The 25,134-nt window shown below is 49.1% G+C and overlaps 7 protein-coding genes across 7 annotated transcripts; 5 read left to right on the forward strand and 2 right to left on the reverse strand.

Moving 5' to 3' along the window:
• Positions 1-65: 65 nt before the first annotated feature.
• On the forward strand, positions 66-2,492 carry N7509_007497 (phosphoketolase family protein; the record flags this gene model as incomplete). Its single annotated transcript, XM_056632134.1, has 1 exon — positions 66-2,492. The coding sequence occupies one exon, from the start codon at positions 66-68 to the stop codon at positions 2,490-2,492; it is 2,427 nt and encodes an 808-aa protein (XP_056487685.1).
• Positions 2,493-3,649: 1,157 nt separating this feature from the next.
• On the forward strand, positions 3,650-6,345 carry N7509_007498 (uncharacterized protein; the record flags this gene model as incomplete). The annotated part of the gene is made up of 5 exons (XM_056632135.1): positions 3,650-3,852; positions 3,918-4,446; positions 4,507-4,657; positions 4,729-4,827; positions 4,892-6,345. The coding sequence occupies 5 exons, from the start codon at positions 3,650-3,652 to the stop codon at positions 6,343-6,345; spliced, it is 2,436 nt and encodes an 811-aa protein (XP_056487686.1).
• Positions 6,346-7,709: 1,364 nt separating this feature from the next.
• N7509_007499 (Low affinity iron permease-domain-containing protein) lies at positions 7,710-9,236 on the forward strand (the record flags this gene model as incomplete). The annotated part of the gene is made up of 1 exon (XM_056632136.1): positions 7,710-9,236. One exon carries the CDS (start codon positions 7,710-7,712, stop codon positions 9,234-9,236), a length of 1,527 nt encoding a protein of 508 aa, XP_056487687.1.
• A 1,029-nt stretch (positions 9,237-10,265) lies between these two features.
• kin1 (putative serine/threonine protein kinase Kin1) lies at positions 10,266-13,582 on the forward strand (the record flags this gene model as incomplete). The annotated part of the gene is made up of 4 exons (XM_056632137.1): positions 10,266-10,853; positions 10,950-11,577; positions 11,636-13,189; positions 13,260-13,582. The coding sequence occupies 4 exons, from the start codon at positions 10,266-10,268 to the stop codon at positions 13,580-13,582; spliced, it is 3,093 nt and encodes a 1,030-aa protein (XP_056487688.1).
• A 1,129-nt stretch (positions 13,583-14,711) lies between these two features.
• On the reverse strand, positions 14,712-16,709 carry N7509_007501 (DUF3176 domain-containing protein; the record flags this gene model as incomplete). Its single annotated transcript, XM_056632138.1, has 1 exon — positions 14,712-16,709. The coding sequence occupies one exon, from the start codon at positions 16,707-16,709 to the stop codon at positions 14,712-14,714; it is 1,998 nt and encodes a 665-aa protein (XP_056487689.1).
• A 798-nt stretch (positions 16,710-17,507) lies between these two features.
• N7509_007502 (uncharacterized protein) lies at positions 17,508-21,230 on the reverse strand (the record flags this gene model as incomplete). The annotated part of the gene is made up of 4 exons (XM_056632139.1): positions 17,508-19,303; positions 19,356-20,559; positions 20,628-20,837; positions 20,889-21,230. The coding sequence occupies 4 exons, from the start codon at positions 21,228-21,230 to the stop codon at positions 17,508-17,510; spliced, it is 3,552 nt and encodes a 1,183-aa protein (XP_056487690.1).
• A 1,436-nt stretch (positions 21,231-22,666) lies between these two features.
• On the forward strand, positions 22,667-24,505 carry clrD (uncharacterized protein; the record flags this gene model as incomplete). The annotated part of the gene is made up of 3 exons (XM_056632140.1): positions 22,667-22,744; positions 23,050-23,923; positions 24,003-24,505. 3 exons carry the CDS (start codon positions 22,667-22,669, stop codon positions 24,503-24,505), a joined length of 1,455 nt encoding a protein of 484 aa, XP_056487691.1.
• Between the last annotated feature and the right edge of the window lie 629 nt (positions 24,506-25,134).

Raw genomic sequence — 25,134 nt, forward strand, 5'->3', positions numbered from 1 at the left:
ACTGTTGCTGGGCCTTTTAACGCTTGCAATCCACACCAACCAGATTGATTAAATTGGCTTCCAATATGGCTTCGTCGGTGAAGAGCATCTCCGCTTATGGAGAAGCTCGTTCAACCGTGCATGGGAAGCCCCTCGAAGCCGAGGAGGTCCGCAAGATGACCGCATACTTCCGCGCCAGTTTATACCTATGTCTTGGCATGCTTTATCTCCGCGAGAACCCTCTGCTCAAAGAGCCTCTCAAGGTGGAACATCTCAAGGCACGACTATTGGGTCACTGGGGTTCCGACGCGGGTCAATCGTTCACATGGCTACACATGAATCGCCTGATCAAGAAGTACGACCTTGATGTTCTCTTCATTTCCGGTCCTGGCCACGGAGCTCCCGGAATTATTTCCCATTCTTACCTCGAAGGTGTCTACACTGAGGTATATCCCGACAAGAGCGAGGACGAAGCTGGCATGCAGAGGTTTTTCAAGCAATTCTCCTTCCCCGGTGGAATTGGAAGTCATGCCACCCCCGAAACCCCCGGTAGTATTCACGAAGGTGGTGAGCTGGGCTACTCCATCTCCCACGCTTTCGGTACTGTTTTCGATAATCCAGACCTCATTACCTTGACCATGGTTGGCGATGGCGAGTCTGAGACCGGTCCTCTCGCGACAAGTTGGCATAGCACCAAGTTCCTGAACCCGATCGTCGACGGCGCCGTCCTACCAGTCCTCCACCTCAACGGATACAAGATCAATAACCCGACAGTCCTTGCTCGAATCAGCCACGAAGAATTGACAGCACTGATGGCCGGCTACGGCTGGAAACCTTATTTCGTCGAGGGAAGTGACCTAGATACCATGCACCAAGCCATGGCTGCAACTCTCGAGAAATGTGTACAGGAGATTCGGGAATACCAAAAGCAAGCACGGTCATCGAAGAAGGCGTTCCGTCCTCGCTGGCCGATGATTGTTCTTCGCACCCCTAAAGGATGGACTGCTCCGCGAGACGTTGACGGCAAATTTCTGGAAGGCTTCTGGCGGGCGCACCAGATTCCCATCACCGATGTCCGGACCAACCCATCCCACCTGAAGATCTTGGAGAACTGGATGAAGGGCTACAAGCCTGAGAATCTTTTCGACAAGAACGGCTCGTTGCTCCCCGAGCTCAAAGAGCTTGCTCCGACAGGAAACGCCAGAATGAGTGCCAATCCTGTTGGAAATGGCGGTCATCTACGCAAGCCACTAATCATGAACGACTTCCGACAATATGCCCTCAAGGACATCGTCCCTGGAAAGACTATCAAGGGTGGTATGGCAAATATGGCCAAGTTCCTGCGTGACGTCGTGGGTAAGAACAAGACGAACTTCCGTCTCTTCGGACCCGACGAGACTGAGTCCAATAAGCTTGCCGAAGTCTACAAGGAAGGCAAGAAGGTCTGGATGGGTGATTACTTCGATGAAGACAAAGATGGCGGAAATCTCGCGCCTGATGGTCGCGTCATGGAGATTCTCAGCGAGCATACTTGCGAAGGCTGGCTTGAGGGCTACATCCTGTCTGGACGTCACGGATTACTCAACAGTTACGAACCATTTGTTCATGTCATTGACTCGATGGTCAACCAGCACTGCAAGTGGATCGAGAAATGCCTTGAAGTCGAATGGCGTGCCAAGGTTGCCTCGCTCAACATCCTGATCACAGCCACAGTCTGGAGACAAGACCACAACGGCTTCACCCATCAAGACCCAGGCTTCCTCGACGTAGTCGCCAACAAGAGCCCGGAGGTAGTCCGAATCTACCTCCCACCAGACGGCAACACCCTCCTATCCGTCATGGACCACTGCCTCCGCAGCGTGAACTACGTCAACGTCGTCGTAGCCGACAAGCAAGAGCACATCCAATTCCTCAGCATGGACGAAGCAATCGCACACTGCACAAAGGGTCTCGGAATCTGGGATTGGGCGAGTAACGACCAAGGCGCCGAGCCAGACATCGTAATCGCCTCCTGCGGCGACGTCTCAACGCACGAAGCACTCGCCGCAACAGCGCTGCTCCGCGAAAATCTCCCCGATCTAAAGGTCCGCTTCGTAAACGTCGTCGACCTCTTCAGACTCATTTCCGGAATCCACCACCCACACGGTATGCCCGATAGACAATGGAAGGCCATATTCACCGATAACAAGCCGATTATTTTCAACTTCCACTCTTACCCCTGGCTCATCCACCGCTTGACATATAAGCGACCGGGACAGGAGAACCTGCACGTCAGAGGATACAAGGAGAAGGGCAATATCGATACGCCGTTCGAATTGGCTATGCGCAATGGAACGGATCGGTATAGTCTGGCGATTGATGCTATTGATCTTATTCCGGAACTTGTTAATAAGGCTTCGAGTGTGAGGGAGAAACTTGTTAATGCGAGGTTGGCGGGCAAGGCGGAGGCTTTTGAGAATGGTGTTGATCCTGAGCATATTCGGAACTGGGTTTGGCCTTTTGCTAGGAAGTAGAGTTCCAGCTTGGACTTTAATGTGGGATGGAAGGTGCAATCATGAATTTAGTTGTTTGAGCTGTAATGCGGTACACGAATAGCATGATATTTTGACGAGACTACTATTCTTCCCGATCCTGAGATGACAGGTGCTGAAGAACCTTGCGTCATATCCGCCCCGCATAGTAAAGTCGAGGTTATGGAGGAAACGCTATCACTGGGAGAATGGTCAGATACGGCCGAGGTCAAGTCACGAATACCAAGCAACATTTTGTAGCGGTTCGACAAAACTAAAAGAGAAGAAGCAGAAACTAGATGCCAGGATGGATGCCATCCATCAAGGCAACAAGGAAAAAACAAGGCAACAACAACTATGGTTCGTTACAATAAATTATTATGAGTTGACTAAATATAGTAGGAGACGGCGCTTACCCGATAGACTTCTGCGCTTTCTTTCAAGGTTCTACTAGATTTTCATGAGACGCATCAGCGCAGGATGGTGGTCGGGCGCTTAGCATATGCCAAGTCGGGTGGGAATTGCGAGCAGTCACGGTTCAGCTGAATTACGTACATACACAACAATACTACTTTTGTTCTTTTTGATGAACTCTGAGGACGATAAAAGTTGTGATGTATGGGAATGACATCGAGGAGAGACGCAGCGATGACCATGTAGGGTCCCTGAGACCGGGGGCATCAATGCATGAACACCCCGCCTGCATATACAAACAACGTATCCTAGACCCAAATGGTTCATAAGTGGTAGCGAACTATCATTGGATGATAGACCCGCCGCGTCAGGTTTGAAGTTCAGCCTTCAAGCTCAGCCTCCAGGACTGCCTGTCGTCCATTACAAGTTCATTTCCGAGTTCCTCCTACTCTTTAACACAGCCTGTACCTTTTTTTGTTCCAGCTTGTTGCAAGACCGGCCCTTTTTTCGTCATGGCTGACCCGTTTTCTATCGTCAGCGGTGCTTGCGGGGTCTTTTCACTAGGAATAACAATATGCGGTGGTATAATCGACTATTGCTCGACCGTGAAAGGGGCAGACGAGGAGGTTGACCGCATTGCTCGGAAGGCCTCACGAATGCAAAACACAATGCATTTGCTGGAGAATATCCTCCAAGATAACTCAACCTTGATAGAGCGCGACCACGCAGATTCTCTTCATCAAATAATGCAAACTATCCAAGCCGGCGTCGACATTCTTCAAGAAGCTGTCAAGAAATGCTGGGGTAAACACCAACCTGGCAATCCAAAGCAGGAAATGTCCAGAAACAAAGCAAAAAAGGCGCTTTATCCCTTTCGACAAAATTCTTTGCTCTCACTGAGCAGTATCTTAGACGCTCTGCAGCTAGATCTGAGCTCTGCCATGCCCATGTGAGCTTTGCATCTCATTCAAGTAAATATGAGACTTCAGTCATTGATTTAAATTTTGATTCCAGGGCTCAAATACAAATTAACCGTCACTCACACACTGAAATTATCACCCAAGGTTCGACCACGTACATGAGAATCGAGGAAGGCTTCGCAAGTTTGGAATCCCGAATGGAGACAATCGAATTGGGACGGCGACTTGCCGTTTCTGATTGCCACTCATCACCACCTGAAAACTTACTTTGCCAAAAGCCTTCCTGCCGTTGTATTCACGTCGTGCGCAAACGTCGCACCGCAAGCAAACGGTTTTCTATCTCTCGTAATATGTTTGGATTCAAGGTCTCTGCCTCATTTGAAGTTGACATGGGATCCTTATACGCACTCAAACTCACCCCTTCTTTGGATTTCCGCGCCGTCGTTCCATATGACGCTCCGGCATTCGAATTAATCGACAGAATCAGAGAAATGGACTTCAATTTCCAACCGGAACTCATGCCTGACCTGGTAAACACCACAATTGTTGAACTCCGGCAACTGTACAGCGAGGGGAAGGCTAGACCTAGTGATATGAACCCAAATGGCGAGATAATTCTCCACGTAAGATTTTAACCCAAAGTCGTGAAATCTAAGTATCCATGAGACTAACCATTCTATTAGAAAGTTTGTGGTCTCTTCTCAAAGCTTTCACAATTTCCGGGCGCCATTCGAAATTATGGCCGACTGGTAAAACTTTGCCTGGGTTATAACACAGCTTCTTTTGAGGCTCAGATCCATGGACTAACCCCCATAGACTACTTCATTGGAACAGGTGCGCCTCGTGAACCAGATTTCTTTCCGGTAGAGTCTGGGTTAGGGCATCTGTATGACTCCAATCAACAGCCTCATCATTGTTCCACACTGGCGTTGGAAGCTATTGTAGTGCGTGGAGGATTTCCAAGCACCCAAAGAAGAAGCAGATTGTCAACATGCTTGGAAATGGTGGGTTTATGGCCAAACAAAATTGTCCAACTAACCATGTTCATGTGCTAATGAAAGAATCCAGGACTCGACATCTCTGTCATCGATTTCGCAATACTGCGCGAGTCGAAAGCAGATGTTCAATTGGCCATCGCATCAAATCCAAATTATCTTGGCTTTGATTCACTTTCGCTGGCAGTGTCTTGGCCCGATGGCTTGGAACTTCTCTTGGAAAGAGGAGAATTTGACGGATTCGATCTGAATTTCGCCTTGTATAGTGCCATTAAGCAGAACTGTCTATCTTCAGTGCAGTTGTTACTCAATACCGGAATGTATTTCCGTCTCTTGGTCATTAGAGACTCGCTCGAGCTCGATGCAGAGATGTGTGACATATTGACAACGGAGCTTGTCAGACGACGGAGGGCTTTTCGCAATATAGCAGAGGCTATGTTGCCAACCGAGGAATTGACTCGGTTGGGGGTTTCAAAAGAACAACTCCCCGACGCTAATTTTGATAGCATACGTACAGCTTTGGAGGCAAGGGGAGTGGCTATACCAAATGAAATAAACACTTATTTAGAATACGAGTATACGACGTCCCCTATTCTGGAGCAAGTATGCTGCTTGAGACTGATGGAATGTCTTCATCGAGCTGGATTTCGAAGCATGTGTCGATTGACTCCTCCCACGCCAATTCCCCTAGAAATGGTTATTGACCGGGCTCTAGGGCTTACTGACATGGGAATGAATCTCAAAACTTCCGAAGTCGGTCTACCCACTACTTTGGAGCTTTGGCCGAGTATGATCGAGGGTTTTGTCCACGTTACTACACTTGGACTAATACCCGGGAGTCCGCCAACCTGCAAACTAGTGTGTCAAACAGCATCCAAGACCATTGAAAATTTGAATGAACGACAACAGCAATTCTGGAGGGATTGCATATCTTCCAATGAGCTCGATTCTTGTTCATGTGCCTGCTCTCCTGCCGACGGGTGTCGCTCAATTTCCATCGCACTGCAAAAGCTCTCCGAGATTGGCAAGTTCTATTCTTACCCGACACGAGACCTTGGTGGCCACACTTGCTTCAGTAGCAAGATCATGGAATTTTTATTCCGGGACCAAATTGAGAACTTTGAATTTGTTCTGGCAGTATTGCGCTTTCTCACCTTCAACGAATTGGGACTTACTCATACCTGTCACCTTTCACGTAACCGAAGGTTCGGGTGGGGGAAACAAGCTTGGGATGATGATGCTACTGAGAAGCTCGAAGAAGAAAAGCTGTTGCTAGACCAGCTAGACCAACTAGACATTCTCGTCTCAGAGTTCCAGCAAAAGTATGCGGAGCTGCACATCCCATTGCATGATTTCATTTACGGCTACTGGGAAGATAGGATGAAAGAGTTTTTGTTCAGACGAGAAAGCGCCGATGGCCAAATAATTCAGGAAGCAAGGAAAGTGGGTGTATGGCTGGATTGGGAGCCCGTTGATCGCGTTGAGCTAGTTTTGAAGAGGCCTTGTAGACATGCACCCACTGTTTAACAAGGAAATCCTAGACAGTCTACGGATTCCATGCCCATTAAAATAGTACAACTCTTTGATTCCTATGTCACAGAGTTGCTCCCATTTTGTCTACTAGTAACTATTACTAAACGTATCGAACCACGCCAAACTCAATCGGCTAAGCTTCGCACAGATAGTAAAATTTAGGTTCATCGGGGACCGATCATTTGACTCGGATATTGTTGAACGGGTCGCTTAAAGTGACGTGGTAGGTGCCCCGTGCCATATCATGCTAAGGGGATTTCTTGTCCTGATATGGTAGCTCAGGAGTCGATTGGTAAATTAAATGACAATTCTATATAGGGCTGACATATCTCCTGGGTAGACATACATATTGAAGTGAGTTGGGTAGGATGCACGAAACCTGGTTCCCTAGTACCTAGGTAGTAGTAGTGTTGTCCGGAGAATCTAGACACAAAGGGGCCTATACACACTGGCAAACGATTCACATATCCATGAGGCTGATTTTGTCTTATGAGTCAATTGTGTTCAATTTCAAACCAAATCAATAAATCATAGATTTGTTTTTGACTCACGCCTGAAGCTGTCCTACTTGGACCCTCGGCCACACCGTTCCCCATTCCCACGCCTCGGCCTTTAGGGAACTGGCGGTGGAGCCGCGTTAAAAAGCTTAACCAGTGTGAACTGGCAGGCACGCCTCTGGGTCGATTTTGGTTGGACCAGTTATGCGGTTGCCTGGTCCCAGCCGGCCCATAGATGTGAGCCCTGCATCTGGTGTCACCGACCATGTCCATGTCAGTCTGCGAAAAGTCCCGCAAACTCTAATCCGCAAAATTTGCCCGAGGGGACTAAAGACACGAAGACCGTAGAGGTCAGGTTTAGACGAAACCCCTTAATTAACTATAGGGGCAGTGGCAGCTAGAAGCGAGCCTATGAAGAAAGCCCCCCCCTCGTGGAAAGAAATTTGCAAGGCTGGTGGCTGAGGCAGCTGGCCTAACCTTATCTTGCCCTAACTATACAGAAATGCGCGAATTTCCCGAATTTCCCATCTCCGGCCATAAATTCTTCTCCTCTCCATCTTTTATCCCCAAATCCTCACCTGATCTTAATTCTGTCTCAGACTTCATTTCTGGTTTCTACTTTTCAGGAACAACTTCCAATTTCAAGACATACCACATCTTCAAACTTCATCCTTTTTTCCAACGCCGAATGGCTGATTATTACTCGATGAACACACCTTTCTCAACCGGCCTCTTCATCCCAGACACACTGGCTGGGCAAAAGAAAATCTGCTTCCGCTCTGTTGAAGAACTAGAGCCACCTTAAGACCCCATTACCCTGATACCAAACCAGCCCGACTATCCCGTTGATCTACGCCCACGATGAAGTTCTTCCTCAGCCCAGTTTTCCGGTGTGCGATCGAAGGCACCGCAGAAACTCAGCATTGTGCAAGCGAAGTCAAGCCAAAGTCCGGCTCTGACCATGTCATAACAACCATCGACGAGACTGATGATGCCGGCTACAAGGCCAAGTCCAGCCCACGACTTCTAGATCGATGGCTGGATGCGGCAGTCCGCTTTGCTGGCTCGGCGCCCGTCTTCCTTTTTATCGTTGCGGGCCTACTTACATGGGCCTTGCTGGGAATCCGCTTTGGTCAATCAGATGTCTGGGTCGCTGCTATTTCCGACGTGCAAGCCATCATGTGCTACATCTTCGACTCGCTGCTCATGCGCCAACTTCTCCGGGAATACTCTGAGCAACAGGAAGCCATGGTCCAGATTCAATCTCGTTGCACCAGTCACCGTCGTATGCTCGAGGCCATCAAGGAAAAGCTGGGACCAGAGGGAATCGCCCGCGCAGCTGAACTCTGCAAAGACGACCCCCCTCTCCCTCCGCTTGATCAAGGTCTAGACCGTGCCGCGGGTCCTTTTGCTCGCTTGGTAATCTGGTCAGCCAAGGCGTTTGGTCATGTTACTACTGTTGGTCTGTACTGGGTGGGCATATTCGTTTGGCTGGGGTTCGGTCCTCATTGCGGTTGGTCTAGTCGGTGGCAGTTGTACATCAATGACGCGACGTCTGCACTGATGATTCTCGTTTTTGCATTCCTTGCGTGTTTGCGCGAGTGTTTTGCCGACCAAACGAATATATGCTTGGATTCAATTTTCAAACTCGACGCCAAGCTAGAGAGAGAGCTTCGTCGTGTCAGTCGGGATGAACTGCCCAATCTCACGGTCACCATCGCGCCGCCGAAGGAAAGTTACCTCCAAATGGTCATTTTCTACTACGCAGATATAATTGGCACACTGGTGGGAATCATCATCCTGGTGCTTGTTGTTATTGCTTGGGTGGTTGTTGGCCCGGTCTTCCATTTCAACAATACCTGGTGGTTGCTGATTGGGACTTATGCCGGGCTGGTCGGGTTATTTGACAGTTTCGTGCTGCGTAATATCCAAAGCAAGGTTAATGAGTATGTCACTGAGCAAGTCGTCTGTCTCGAGAAGCAGGACATGATGCTCTATTCAGGATTATCTGTTCCTATCCCTCGAGTTCAACTCCGACCACCCTCGCTCAGCCAGCGCGTGTCTCACTACATCAACACCATCAGTTCGCATCTGCTTATGGTTGTTGCCGGGTTGGTTCTCACCTTGGGATGTATTGTGGCTTCTAGTGCGATGAAGTGGAGCTTGACGGGTCAATTGATCTCAAATGTTCCTCCTAGCATTATTGAGACTTTCTTCATGCTGATCTTGATTACGGGCCACAACTATGCGGAAAAGAAGCTTAGTGCCGACTTGACTGATATCTATCATCGGCGGCAGCGCCTTCTGGCCTTCGTGGGACATGCGGAGGGGGTTGTTGAGTGTGAAGAGGAGGTAGACTCGGTGAAGGGGGTAGCTGACTCGGAGTGAGTTTTTAGGGTTGCTTCGGGTACTGAGAGAGGGAGGGAGGGAGGGACGGAGCAGACATGTATGAGGAGGATATCGAAATGGTGACTGCTAGTGTTGCCCATGCTTACTAGTAATCATTGGTGGAGGGGGGAAAAGGGAGAAGAAGGAAGGGAAAGCAAGGTCGGAGGGAAGATACTGGGGACAGATGGTAATAATGCGATTGAAAAGTTGAATGTTTATTGGAATAGAACTGCTATTAGTAATAGTACTATTCATTTATTCATTCTAAAGGTGCTTATTACTAGTAGCTACCAGTAGCATTCAAGTTCCTGGCAGTCGGCCTCCAGGGCTGGCAGTATACTATACTGTAAACGTACTAGTATACTGTTGGACTGTAGTACTAGGGATAAAAAGAGGCTAGAAATTATTCAAACATATTATTCAAAGAGCCAGGATTATTTTGGACATATTCCATCTGATTCAAAATGAGTTTAGTTGGGCTTTTATACAAGGGTCCTACTCGGGTGGGTACTCGGTTTGTGCCTGACGCCATTGTATCATCGACTCTTGGTACAACTTTATCAGGAGTATACTTCAAAATAGTAGAATAACGTACTTTGGGATACTTGGAATAATATCAGTATGACCCTAATTTTATATTTACATCTATTATACTCTATATTCCTATAATAGAATATACTAGGGGTATATACTCACGATACACTACTAGTATACTCGTGTACCTCCGCACGGCGGCTCTCCCGTGACCAACGCAGTCCAGCCCAGTCCAGCCCAGCTTCATCTTCACTCCTCCATCTCCCCCACCCTTTCATCCTCCGCCCTTTCTCCTTCCCCTCCTTTCCTTTCTTATCACAGGAGATTATCCTGATCGCTCCCCGTGGGGCCTCACGGCTTCCTCCTCCTCTCCTCTCCTCTCTCCCCCCACTACCTGGTGACGTTGCCGTTGACGTTGACCGCTCCAACACCTCACCTCGCCTCACCTTAATTCACCCACCTCATCTCATCTCACCTCGATCCGGCGAACCGGTGATGTCGGCCCCTGCCAACTCATCCACAGTGGTTCGCAGCCATTCGACCTCTTCCAGGCCGTCTAGAGCTGTCCAGTCCGATCTACCCCATCGCACTAGAAGCGTGGCGGTCCGATCGACCAACTCCTCCCAGCCCCCTCCACACTCTCACTATTCACACTCCAAGACCCCCTCTCACGACCGTCGTCCCCCCTCCAACCATGCCGCTCTAGACACCATCGCCCGCCGCGATTTCGAAGCTTCCAACCTTGCCAAGATGCCTTCTCGTCGTGAACCTTCCTCCGAACGTTCGCAAGAACGCCCATCCACCGCAACCCGGACCGAGTCCACCCGACGACACTCCAGAAACCCATCGTCATCAGGACACAAACGAGAGAGCATGGACACTGCTGCCGCCACTGCGCCCGACCGCGCTGCGGATTCTTCCCAGCATGCGACCGGCACTCAATCCTCCCAGCCCTCTTCTTCCCAGCCTAGGCGTCGCACGACCATCACCACGCCAACGGGCCAATGGGCGCTCGGGAAGACCATCGGTGCGGGGAGCATGGGTAAGGTGAAGTTAGCCAAGAATATCGAAACTGGCGAGCAGGTAAATATCACCCCTGAATGCGATATCCTCAATTCGCTGAGCGATGCGCAATGTGATGAAATGTGATGAGTCGAGGTGTACTAATTCCGGTCGCAGGTTGCCGTCAAGATCGTCCCCAGACTCTCGACCGAAGAACACCGCAATAGCCGCGACACCGAACGAGCCGACCGATCAAAAGAAATTCGAACCGCCCGAGAAGCCGCCATTGTCAGCTTGGTGAATCACCCGTACATTTGTGGCATGCGCGATGTGGTACGGACAACATATCACTGGTACATGCTCTTCGAGTATGTCAATGGAGGCCAGATGCTCGACTACATCATCTCCCACGGCAAGTTGAAGGAGAAGCAGGCTCGCAAGTTCGCTCGACAAATCGCCAGTGCCCTCGATTACTGCCATCGCAACAGTATTGTCCACCGTGACTTGAAGATCGAGAACATTCTAATCAGCAAGACCGGCGATATCAAGATCATCGACTTTGGCCTCAGCAATCTATTCTCCCCGAGGAGTCTGCTCAAGACATTTTGCGGCAGTCTCTACTTTGCTGCACCTGAGTTGCTCCAGGCGAGACAATACACCGGACCTGAGGTTGACGTGTGGAGTTTTGGAATTGTTCTTTATGTTCTTGTTTGCGGCAAGGTGCCATTCGACGACCAGAGCATGCCTCAGCTCCATGCCAAGATCAAGAAGGGTGTGGTCGAATATCCACCTGGCCTGACTGCTGGTTTGTTCCACCCTCCATACATTTATGCGTTTTGATCGCCACTAACAATCCTCATCAGAATGCCGCCATATCATATCTCGCATGCTGGTCACTGACCCGAAGCAACGCGCGAGCTTGAACGAAATCATGAACCACCCTTGGATGAACAAAAGCTTCAGCGCACCCCCAGAAAACCACCTTGCCCACCGCGATCCACTGCAGCTGCCGTTGGATCAAGAGGTCATCGACAAAATGACCGGATTTGACTTCGGCCCTCCAGATTACATTGAAGCTCAATTGATGAAGGTGCTGGAGTCAGATGATTATCAACATGCAGTCCGACTTAATTTCCGTGAACAGCCTATCGCCAACCAGGCAGAGAAGAAGCGTGGCGTCTTCGACTTTTATAAACGACGCAACTCAGCTGCTAGCCGGGATACCCTGTCCGCACCTTCTGCTGAGGCGGTGCAGCTGGGCAATGACCCCTTGAACGCTTATAGTCCCTTGGTCTCGATTTATCACCTCGTGAAAGAGAAGCTGGACCGAGAGCGGACCGAAAGTCGCCCAGGCGCCCTTGGTATTCGTCCGACCGCCGGCGAAGAGCAGTTACCCCCGGTGGCGCCTCCCGAGGCTGCACACACCAATCAGTACCAACTGCCTGGAGAGAAGGATATTGGCCGCCGATCTCGCCCACGTGCCAGAACCCACGGCGAAGACGAAGTCACCGAGGGCATGAAGAGTCTGCACACGCACTCGCCTTCAGCTCATGCCGTGCCAAATGTGGTGCACCCCGACACCCCCGCCAAGAAAGAGAGCACTGCTGCCGGTATCCTGAGGCGCTTCAGCACTCGCAGGACCAAGGATCGCAGCCGCGATGTCGATCGCGAACGTATCAGCACCCCGAACACGCCTACGCTCAATGTTCAAGCTCCCGCCGACTCCGCATCTCCTATGCACCGCGGGTTTAGCGTGAGACGCACTCGACGTGCTGACCCTTCGTCGGCTCCTCTTACACCCGGTGGTAGCCAGCCTCAGCAAGACTTTCTCGCTGCCCCAGGCTCGGCCGAACAATCTTCGCAGTCAAAGTTCTTGGGTCGATCTACTAGCGTTAACTCTGCCGACTACCGACCTCGCAGAGCCGCCCGGAGAAGTGATGCTGATACGCTGGACGTTGGTCAGCCTCCTTCGACTAGCGGATCTGATCAGATTGGTCCGAACAGTCAACCTGATCAAACCGGCCTGAGACCTAGTACTCGCACGCACACTGCACGAACCATGTCACTCGGTCACGCACGCCGAGAGAGCATCCAAGCTCGTCGGGCTCGACGAGAGGCTGCCAGAGAGGCAAATGTGCCAGAGGAGACTGATGCGGATATCTCTGGCGCGGGCACAGCACTGGAGAGCGCCAACGAAGGAGAGGATCTCTCCAAGCCTGTCTACCTCAAGGGTCTCTTCAGTGTGTCTACCACCAGTAGCAAGCCCTTGCCCGTTATCCGGGCGGACATTATTCGAGTTCTCAGGCAGCTTGCAGTGGAATATGTCGAGATTAAGGGTGGTTTCAGCTGTCGTCACGCCCCTAGCATTGACCTCGATAAGGTGGTTGATGTGAGCCCTCCCAGCCCAGACCGACAGGGTCAGATCTCGCACCGTCGCCGGATTAGCTTCGGTGGTCTTCTTGGACATGACGATTCCCGGGACGACAGCCGACATGATAGCCGCAGTGGTGCTGAGACTGCAACGTCGCACCCAGGGTCAACCAGACCGCAGTTTCACCACCAACTCGGACGGATCCGAGGAATACGTTGCTCGAGAACAGCCCCAGGCCGCGGTTGGCGAACGTGTTGTTGGCGAAACCACCACCCGAGTCCAAAGCGACACCGGCGAGAATCTTGTACTACGATTTGAAATCCTCATCGTGAAGGTCCCTCTTTTCTCGCTGCATGGTATTCAGTTCAAGAAGGTTTCCGGTGGTATGTGGCAATATCGTGAAATGGCGAAGAAGATCTTAGATGCCTTGCGCCTGTGATGCAGCACCTACTCGCCTAACCTGACCCCCCCAAAAAAGATTCGCGAACAACGGGAAAAAGTATATAATCCCGCTCGTGGACACACATATCCTGACAATGCCCTGTTTGTCAATTCGCAACCCAGGTACATTTATCAACGACGCATCCGCATGATCATATTATCATTTGTCTTCACACCTTGCATGTCAAAGCAGCCCTTGCCAACACCCCCCTCCCTTTTCATCTATTAGCCCCATTGTTCCGGTCTGCTCTGCATTTCCTTCCGCCTACACTCACCCGCGCACACTCGTTGCAGCATTTACTACTAGCCCTTCGGACCCGGGCCTTCTTCTACCAGGAAAGTCTTCATGATGTACATTAGAGCCAACTGAAGACTCATCATGTATTTCTTCCTCCGCGTTCGTTCCCCTTGATTACTTCTAAGGCGCTAGAAATCGGCGTTGTACAGCTTTGTGTGGAATTGATTGTTGTCTGTTTTTTTTCTCTCTTCCTCTTCCCCCTTCTCTATCTTTTGAATGATGTTGAATGCGATGTTTCTATGGGTCAGTCAGAGCCTCGTATCTTTTTCGGTTCCACTGTAGATTTTTGTAGAGTGGAGTGGAACAGCTGGGTACCCTAAGGATTGTTTGTTGCTTGTTACTTTCTTTAGATTGATTGAGTTTGTACCATGGATCTGACCGTTTAGCGGGTGATCGACCTTCACAACTGCAGTTTATGGAAAGTGGTGGTTCTGTTCGCAGTAACTAGTGGACCAATAAATTACATTCGTCAACCCGTGGGCAAGTTGTGGATTGGCTATTTTGTATACAAATTTCTATATTTATCCCTAAGCTAAATACGAGATATGCAGAGTACGTGTCGCTAGATCTTTGAAGACGGTCGCAAGAGATTTACTGCCCAACTTGAAGGTGAGGACGATCTACGAATCCACACCCTGCGCCATCATTCAAGATCACACAGCCCTGGAGGACAACACAACTTGAAGTAGAAGTGAGCCAGCTATCGAGTTACGATGAAGTAAATAAACCTTAGAATTATTTTTCAAATTTTTATGACAGTTCTAAATTAAGATAGCACTCTATTATGGTTGTACAACAAGCCCAATTCCAAACAAACACTCTCAAATTTTCACCGTTCAATGAAATCAGGACAAGGCGCCTCGCATTCCACAGCTATACGAATCTTCTTCGACACATCCTGCACATCCGTAACAGTTTGCAGCGTATCAATTTCATGCTCAGAATTGATCTGCATTTTACCCAATAGTAAAGGGAGCACAGAAGATTTCCATAGGAAAGTGCTATACTTGCGATTCTCCACCGAAACGACCAGCAACAACGCCACTGCAAGGAGAACCAAGATGGCGGGCAGCGCGATCCAGGCCCAGCGAACGTGGATGTATGTCTCTGTGTGGAATGTTGTTCCTGGTATTTGTTTCGCGGATGTGCTGGTTCGAATGTGATCTGTCATGCTGTTTGCCATGGACGTCACCGAGTCGGTTAAATTGGTGCTACTCCAGAGTGCAAGGAGGGGGTTCAATCCTGGGATTGATTTTTCGATGGATTGTGCATCAGCCGTGTAGAGGGTTGAGTTGAATAGTCCGGTCAGAGTACCGGATAGATCCGCCCAGGTACTATTTTCGATGGTATAATTTGAGTTTGGCGAGAGAGGTTTCGTATCATTGGGTGAGACGAGCGTTGATAACCATATACCAGTGATATTGGACTTGATATTCTCGCCTAGGTAAAAATCCTGAGTCTCGACCAACTCAATCTGTTGCAAACCATCATCACTCGATTCGCGTGTTTGGGTGTATTTCCTTTCACACAGTGACACCGAGCATTCCATCAGAGTAGGCTTATCCTCTGGCGTCGTGCTATTTTTAGAAGTCCACGTCGTTAGTCGTCCTTCGTATTTGGCACTCAGGAACGAGACGATTTGTACTCGATCGCCCTCCTTAACGAAAGAGCCGTTTGATAAGCTGACAGCAGACCATGGATTCGGAATGGCAAAGACTGAATAATTGTCTTGTGACAACCACTTAGCATCGTTGACCCAGATCCCCGGTGTTATAGAAGCTCCACTTGGCGTCGTATAATTGCAGTCAAGCGGGATCTCAGCCATCCATTCCTGAGTGTAGAGTTTGTGCTGGTCCGTACTCGGTTTGCAGGATTGATTCGCCTCGTTCGTGACGTCCTTGCATTGAGAACAGACGCCCAATGTCACAAAATCATCGTATTCACAGTCACCAGAGGGACAGATTGGATTGAGAGGGTTATTTTTGGATTGGGCTAGGCCGTTGAAAATCGCAGCTTGCATCGATGGCTCGAGTCCCCGTGTCGTGATATTTAGAATGTCGATTTGAGGCGCGACACTTCTAGCCCAGGCAGGCCAATATTGATCCGCAGACTGAACGGCAGACGTCCCGCTATTGACTTCCATCCGACGAGCAGGATACGATAATATCTGCTGCGCAAATGGGTCGAAAGCAACCGCGAGGATCATCAAACCCGCCCCGATAGTTGCTAGCCCCGGTGTCACTGTCCAGAGAGACTCCAACGCACCCACCGGACCACGACTAGCCTGATCAAACACTTGCATGTGGTAAAACGGAGTCGGATTGTGAAATGTAGTCCATTTGAGTTGACTGAGACAAGACGAAACAGGTACTAGCATAGAAGCTTTCGCGACGGTAGAAATCACAGAAACAACCGTATTAGGCGAAATGGAATGTTCCCAGCTCGCATACTTGTCACCATCAACGTATACGAGAAAAACCACGAGGAGCACGATACTCACGATGCTCAGCGCGCATCCACCGGCTTCCCAGGTCCATGATCCAACCCGATCAAATCGTCTTCCTGGTCGTCGCTTTTTGCGCTCGGAAATCGGCTCGGTTGATATGGGGAGGGGATGTTGGTCTTGATTGTCGTCTGATGTGCGCGGTTCTGAAAACATCTCGTGGAAATGGCCGCGGTTCGAGAGGGGCGATATCTCTATTGGTGATGCCATGTTGTTTCGAGGTGTGTATCCTGGTTCGGGACTCGGGCTGTTCTCGTCGCGTGGTGGCACATTTTGGGCATTGCGCTGGTCGTTTATTGCCGAGTATGTATATTGTGAATCCATACTATGTGCTCTTCGTTTTTTCCGCTCTTCTTTCTTTTCATGGGTATTTATTCCCTGCAGACAGGGGTGCCAGGGTCCGATATGTGTAAGACCACAGATTGGGCACCTTTGGTAGTGTAAGTAGTAGATCCAGTACGGCCGGTAGGACTTTCGGCGCTGGGCGCAATACTACTAGTATGTCGCTTGACACAGGATATTCCCGAACAAGTGGGCTTGTCTGACATTGCTTGAGTCGAATTGAATGCGCCTCAGGATCCGCCTTGAAAATGTGCCAATCGTAGGGTGTTTATCAATAGATGCTCCGCCATTATTGTGGGGGCCGCTGCACTGCCGTTGGGGGGAAGAAAGTTCACGAAAATTGGAGCCTTGTACGGAGTGTTCGCAGGACATGCGATTTCGGGGTTAGTCAGTGGGCGATCGTCTGGTAATCTCGATCCAGGATTTTAGTCTTAGGGGAGTTCAATCCTGGTGTGTGTTTGTTCGGGGTTAATCTCTCGCTTAGAGCGAGGCTGCGCATTTGATAATCGGTGGAACCACCTCCCAGTCGAATTCATGGGATTTACTACGACAATGCTTTTTTTACATGGATTGATAAGATTGTTCTTGTATATGTGAGTGAATTAAAGAAGATTCTCGAGTAGCGTGTATCATTTCTCGTTAAAGGCAAAAATATGTGCATATGTGGGATCCTTCCAGCTTGCTCTTTCATCCCGATCAATAACCTCAAACTTCCTCTTCTGTCTGGCCCCTCGACATTGCTCAACCAATTGCAGCTGCTATGACACCCGTAACCACGGCCTAATCGTCCAATATGGCCTTTATCTTCGCCCTCAAAGATTTCGGCCATGCTGGGCCTCGACTTTTCTGCTCCTTCATCGCCATTTCCACTTGCTGTCGCCTTAGCTCCCGCACCTCGAGCTGTCGCAACTTAAAATTCTCTCTCTCTCGCGCCTCTTGATTCACCTTCTCCTGTTCCGCTTCCATCTTTTCCTCCTCCTTTCTTTTCATGGAGAGACGGATATCTCCGAGTAACTCCTCTGCTATGAGAGTGGTTGTGTCCATTTCTCCGTTCTTCTCTTTCCTTCTCTGCACCAATAATTCACCCAGGGAAGCCGCTTTCTCAAGTAAAGATGTCTCGGAATATGCGCCTACAAGCCGTTCAAGGTTATCCAACGTGCCATCCAGAGGATGTCCATAAGCCTCGGTCTCATAATCCAAAGTCTGGCAGCAAGTAGCTTCGGCGGCAACATATTTCTGCATCTTGATCTGCGTGAGACAAAGCCAAAAGCGACTCTCCAGGGCCTCTTCATTAGTTGGACCGTGTAATTTGGCCCGCTTAGTTGCCGCGAGCTCAAATTGCTTTTCAGCCAGCTCGTAATTCTTCAAATTATACAGCATGAGACCGAGATCGTGACCGGCGCGCAAACCAACAGCAATTCCGGGCCCAGATCCCTCAAATCCAAGTCTTTGAACTTTCATGAGCACTGCGTGTGCGTCCTCATGCTGTCCCATCTTTTCGTATGCTATCCCCGTGTTGTACATAGAACCTAACGTCTCCTCGTGTGTCGGGCCAAGCATTCTTTTCTGCTCCTCGGCTAGATTTTCACAGACAGTTTTCGCGCTCTCGTAATCTTTCATTTGAAATAGACATTCAGCAAGGAATCGCAAGGGCTTCAAATCGCGGCGGCTTGTCACTCCCAGATATTTACCCATCGAAACGGCTTCTTCAAGGCTAGCTCTCGCCTCGGGATATTGTCCCAGGTGGTAGAGAGATTCGCCTAGCACAGAGGCCACTCGGAGGGTATATTTACGGGTAAATCTAGGAGACTTCCTCAATGTGTCCATTACTTCTGTCAAGAATTCCACTGCCAAGTTGTACTCTTTGAGTCCAAATGAAGCGAAGCCGCTTCGGGCCAAACATGTCGTCATAGCTCTTGTCGCTTCTCCAGGGGTGCCCCGTATATGAGCTATAACGGGCTGGAAGTGAAATCGTGCCTCCGACCACTTCTCTTCGGAATAGAGTAATCCGGCAAGCTCATAACTTGTATGAATGGTGTTGTCGTCTTTGGGTCTCAAAACAGCTTGTTGGATATTGAGCGTTCTTCTGAGAATTGTTTCGGCCTCTCTCAAATTGCCCCGTTTAATCTCTGCACAGCCAGATCCATGTAAGGATAGGAGGGTGTCAGAATGATATGGCCCAAGGGTTTCGTGCTGCCATTTGGCTGAGAATCCAAAAAATAAAGATGCCTCCTCCCATCTGCTCAGTCGAAAACAGACTTGGGCGAGATGATAGGCTGTTTTCAGTGTTGCTTCGTTCCTCCCTCCAAGGGCATCCCTCTGGACTTTGAAAATCTCTTCAAGCAACTCCGCGGCTTTTTCGTATTCTTTTATCCCATGTGGCTTTTCGTCAATTAACCAATCCTCTTCTCTGAAGAGATGAGATAGGCTCGCGATAATCGACTGCAGCTCGTCGGCTTCACGTTCTGTGATGAGAGAGCGGGAGGGAGAAGCCGCTGACGAGATGGCTATTTGTTCCCCATTGCTGGTATTCCCAGTGTGACTTTCGTCCTGAGAAACAACAATCTCCTCGGAAGCTGTCCAGGACTTGGATTTCAAATCATATTTCAATCGGGTTCCAGAGGATACTGTATTCCTTGTCCCATTTTGGGAGCAAACTTTCTCCCGGCGTTCGATCTCCACTTCGAGGCGACGGCAAAACAAAAGCCACTTCTGGGCTTTTAGCCTTCCCAGTGGTCGAATCGTCCGGTGGGTCTGCGCCAAAAGCTTCCGGTTGGACTTCCTCGATACTCTCATGACTGACAGTTTCTTCGGAATCGCTGTTGTCAGCACCAGGTGGATTCGTATGGAGTATCTTTGATCGTATTGTCAGATCATTTTGTGAAGGTTCCGAGGTGTCGGGGGCTTGAAGCAAATCCAAAATGGTATCCATCAGCTCCCCACCGTTGAAGGCTTCAGATACACCTTGAAAAACAACTTGACTATTTTCATGGTTGAATATGGGAGTTGCGTCTGGGGTCTCATCATGAGTCGAGCTTGCCTCGGCGGATTTGACGGCTTCGGGTTCGGATTCGGAAGAAACCGAATTTCTATCTTGATTGGGTGATAAAGGTGCGTAGTGAGTGCCATCCCAGCTCATCTCATGGGAAGGGATAGGGTCTTCGATTTCATGCTGAGGAGGAACTAGAGTTGTGTCTTGATCGATTGTGGAAGATGTGTTATGAGATACATCTCTAGTCAGGCTCGCAAGAACAACCGATTCATTGAGGGGTGAAATTGATTCGGTCTCATGGGAAAGGGCCGCATGACTCTCCTGATCGGGTCTGGGGGGTATGTACTGAGAGCTGTCATGAGTCTCGCTATCCAAAACCGGTATCTCCTCGGGATGGTCCGCATATATTTGGCTCAGCCATCCACTTTCCAGGGCTTCTTCGGAAGACATTCGATTCCGAGGATTTCGTCCCATCACTGCCTCGAGAAACTGACGACACCCCAGGCTCAAAGACGGAGTTATCTTCCCCGGGAAGGGAAAATCGCTTCCCTCAACGTATCGTCTGAGCTTGATTATCTCCTCCAGCGAGAAAGGGTACTCGTGAAACAGTAGGAAGTATGTGGTCACACCGAGGGACCACATATCAATACTTTCCGTAAAGCGCCAGGCTAGACTCCCTTCCTCTTCTTCTGGGGGTAGGAAACCCTGCATCTCAGGTGCCATAAATGGCCTCGTTCCAACCATGCTACAGATGCTGGAGTCCTCGCTCATGCGCTTGCTTATACCGAAGTCCCCGAGCTTGACGCGCCATTCAGGGCCGATTTGAATCACAAAGATATTCTACTCTCCTGTTAGTTGGATATCGCCAAGCTTGAAAGATAAAGAACGGTATATATAGATGCACTGACCTTTGGCTTAACATCTCTATGCACAAAAGCATTGGCGTGGAGAAACATGAGCCCCTCTACCAACTGAAATGTGATGGTCCTGGCCTCCTCTTCGGGTAGTGGTTGTTTTAGGTGGGAGCTGAGATCCCCATGCTCAATATATTCCATGGCAATAAACACCGATGTATCATTTTCGTACCATCCCAAGAACTCGACGAACAGCCCGTGGTACTAGAGAATATCAGCCACTAGTCATCATGTTAAAATAATTGACCGGCAGACCTTTTGCTGCGAGAATTTAGCGATAGCCTCTATCTCTTTGTGGTAGTTAATCCTGTGAGCGACCATTTGGGCCTTGTCAATCGTTTTGACAGCCTGTAATTGAGGCCTACCCCCATCGCCTGTCGCACACTGGTGCAGATACACATTGCCGTAGGAGCCACGCCCCAGTAGCCTGCCCTTTATCCAAACATCTTCTCTGTAACGACGGCGACGGCCGGTAAACCTTCCCGAAAAAGTGACCCACTCAAAGGTAAACCGGTGATGGGCTGTTTGATGAAGTGTTTGATGAAAATCCACGCGAATTTGGGTGTCCAGAACTAGGTCTGACAGCCCTGGTGGCATGTTAAGTCATTCGCAGATGATGGGGTGACCAGAATCCGATCATTGAAGAGAAAGAAATGCTGTGGCGACATTGCGATCGAGAAAAGCCCTGGGGGGGCTGATCAAGTGGCTTAGCGCTGATGCCCAGGCGAGTTGAGATCGGCGAGAAGGGAGATGGTTAGCGATACGTTCGTGCAGACTGCATCAATACGATGTGATGGTCCCAAAGGGGACTAGCGTGTAATCACTTTTGGGTTGAAGAGGCGACCCACTTGATTCCGCGGTGTATACAAGTCTGCCTCACAACTGTATAAATCCTCGCGACGGCTCTTTTGGTCCTATTTGTCTGCTATTTTTCATATTCATATATTTCTTCCCTACTGAACTCTTCGTATATTCAAGAATCTCGATTGAATATACTGCTTAGTCATCAGTTGACCCGGTTCCGCGGTTCTGCGCGGTGATTGGACATATCACGTGCCACTATCCCGCGCCAAGCCTCAGATCTACAGCTGCCCTCAAAAATGATATCGATAATCGACGTCGACTCAAAGGTCTTATAGACCTAATATCTATATAAATAGATAGAGGGAAGCGTATTCTATCTGACTAGGGTGTTGGCTCTATATAATTCTTCTTTGTGGTGGTATAAATCCCGATATAGTTTTAAAGCTTGTGAGACCTCGGTGGGCAATTCTGCCCGCTCCTGGCGCCTGCATCTAACGGCTTTCCGACAGCTTTTTTTAAGCCGTTCAAAAGCCGTCAACTAAAACCCCCAAGCTATGCCTTTGCCCTGAGAGCTCAGATTTGGGCATCAAAAATAGCTAACATGATCGTCCAACCTAGAAAATACCTTATTTTGCACTCTATTTGTATTTTTGAGTCTTTTTACACTCTCCTTCTCGCCCACATCTACAAAATATAGTTAATTGCTAGTAGTGATGACATGCTGACTAATCATTTATATAGACTTGGTCCAAGCGCCCTCCACTCCACATGACCGCCCTCTCAGACCTCTCCTTTCCTTTCTGCTCCTCATTCTGCAAGTCTTGGGGTAATATCACTTTAGTGCTCCTTAGTGATTACCTGCCCACACTCTTGTCTCTCCCGCTTTTTCAAGCCAATTTGAGGCCGCCCCGCCACCCGCCGCCCTTGCCCTGTCCCTCACCCCCATCTTTCCCGGTTTCCCGACCGGCGCCTAGGTAAGGATAGGCTTCTCCGGGTTCTCTCCTCCAACTCTTGGAAATCCTCTCCCCTCTTCATCGACTTTTATCCATTTTACCTACCTAACCTGGTCGTGGCTGTTATTGCCAATATTTTCCATTTTTTAACTTCCTTATTTTTTGTCATGGGAGTTGGGTATTGTGATCTTTGCCTAACTTTTCTAAACACGTTTAGGACGCGTCTTCGGCGTTTGCCTCGCCCTCACGCCTGCAAGCCTGCAAAGGCACGACAACATGTCAAAACCTCCTATCATTGATTTCATTGATCTAACGGAGGACACCGACATGGAGGATGCTGTGGATGACCCTACGGTAAGTTCAATTTTTACTTTCTTTTGAGACGTGCCTTCCTCGCCAGTTGACGGCAGATCGACGCCATCGATTCCTTCCTTGATAGGGAAAACATTCTTAAACCTTGAACCTCCTTGAACCTCCTTTGACATTCTTCTCTCTTTTTTATTTTTCCTTTCTTCTTCCTTCTCTTACCTCGCCTCGCCTTACTTCTTTTTATTTACACTTTCTTTCTCCACTTCTTTGATGTGGTTCCACTTCTTTCACCCTCGAATACATCAATGGCCTCGATCATTAGATCACTCACTAATTATATCATATACCAGCCCGAGCCACCACTCCCAAATGGCTTTATCAAGGTCAATTCCGTGATGCCCCAAAAGCTGGGTGATCTTGGGTCCGCCACATTTTCTTCCACTCTGGTTGTGTCTCCCGCAAGTGCCAACAAGCGAAAGAGCTCCGAACTCGACGATTCCGAACAGGAAACTCTTCGCACACCAACTGACCCCCCTCGACCCATGACTCTGACTAAAGCCTCGCAAACTACTGTTCGTGTCGAGGTCCCATCTCCATCTCTTTCTTTAGACCAATACGTCAAGGTCGAGCCTAAACATGACGGTCTATCTGAAAAGTACTACCCAGTCGAGTCCGTTGAACGGAGTGAAGCTTTTGACCGCCGGTATCCGTACAAACGGGCTGTTAAGCGCAGTCTTGTTTCCCTGTCTGCGGATGTTGGTCATCGACGTGGTGGAGATCCAAGCACCGACGACCTGGAAAGCATCCAGCGCGCCTCATTGACGCACAGCCTCTCTCGTCTTCAGGGCCCGGAAGTATTCTTCAACATTGAAAAACAAAATCTGTTCATGCTTGCTGCGTCCAATTTCGGCTTTATCCAAGAATATGTCTTGAGAGATGGCGTTCAGGAGGTTCCAGAAGCTTTCAATTCCGGTTGTGAATGCGCGGGAGGTGCATGTGAGCCTGATAAATGCAGTTGTCTCGCCACGGAAGAGGAATCGGAAGAATTGATCGTCCCGTATCAATTGGGGAATATGGCACTTGACCCGGACTTTTTAAAACGCAAATCAATGATCTATGAATGTAATCATCGATGCGGCTGCCGCGGTAATTGCCGGTTCAATGTGACCCAACGTGGCCGAAGATTCCGTCTAGAGATCTTTCACACTGGTAACCGTGGATTCGGTGAGTTTAATACCCCAGATCTGACATCACAATTGCAGCTATGCCAGAGAGACAGTTTACTAACAGAATACCCATCTAGGTCTTCGTTCCCCAGATGATATCCAAATCGGGGAATATCTCGACCGCTACCTTGGCGAGGTATTGACCAAAGAAGAAGCCGACCAGCGCGAAGACGATCAGAAGATTTCCTATCTCTTCGGCCTTGATTTCATGGTTGGCTCAACCGATATTTCAGAGCAGGAGATCTATGTGGTAGATGGACAGAAATTCGGTAATGCCACCCGATTTATGAATCACTCTTGTAACCCCAACTGCAAGATAATACCTGTGTCGGTCAATCACGGCGACGAAAAACTCTACTATCTGGCATTTTTTGCCCTCCGCTACATCCCCGCGGGAACAGAGTTAACCTTTGACTACAACCCAGGATTCGACAAGAAAGAAAAGATGTCGTCCGGGGCTGTAAAGTGCCTCTGCGGCGACAAAAAATGTCGCGGCCAGCTTTGGCCAAATGCCCGCAAACAAAACCAACAGGGTTTCGCGGCTGACACTTCTGCTGATTCCAGCAGCTCTGATGAATAATGAAACCCCCCTGCTCCCCAAAAGCCAAAAGTGACTTTTTGACTTCTTTTGCCCCCATTGTTACACTACACATTTGTTTTGCATGGCACAGCGATCCCATTTCCAGCGAGCATTATCGTGTTTGCCTATGACGAATCACGACAACCTCACCTCTCCTCACGTCCACTCACATTTACGTTCCTACTGCATAACTTATTTTCTGTGGGATTGGGCGTTTGGATAAACATCCGGTCGCATTGCACATATTCTTGCAAAATCTCGACTTAGAAATACCCCCTGCAGTGTCCCATCGATCGAATTATCCCATCGAATAGCAATGAATGATAGCAAAGTCCAAAGGAACCCTTCAGGGCTTTGCAAAAATTTTCCTTTTCTTTTATCTTCCATATTTCAAAGTAAAAAAAAAAGAAAAAGAAAATGGTGGATCTTTAAACACTGTAAAAAGAAGAGCACGCCTATCGCTCATAGAAAAAAAAGAACACATTCTATACAAATTGCCCTCAACCCCACAACTGGTCCCGTTATTTCCATCGAACGCCAAAACTATACACAAGCCAGCTCCACAACCCCAACTAAACCGTGGAAGTCCAAGCACACTTGAAATAAGCAAATACTCGACTCAACTCGAT

The sequence above is a fragment of the Penicillium cosmopolitanum genome (assembly GCF_028827165.1).
Source record: "Penicillium cosmopolitanum strain IBT 29677 chromosome Unknown utg000008l:1.0-4398992.0:1.0-4402845.0, whole genome shotgun sequence".
Taxonomy (NCBI): Eukaryota; Fungi; Ascomycota; class Eurotiomycetes; order Eurotiales; family Aspergillaceae; genus Penicillium; species Penicillium cosmopolitanum.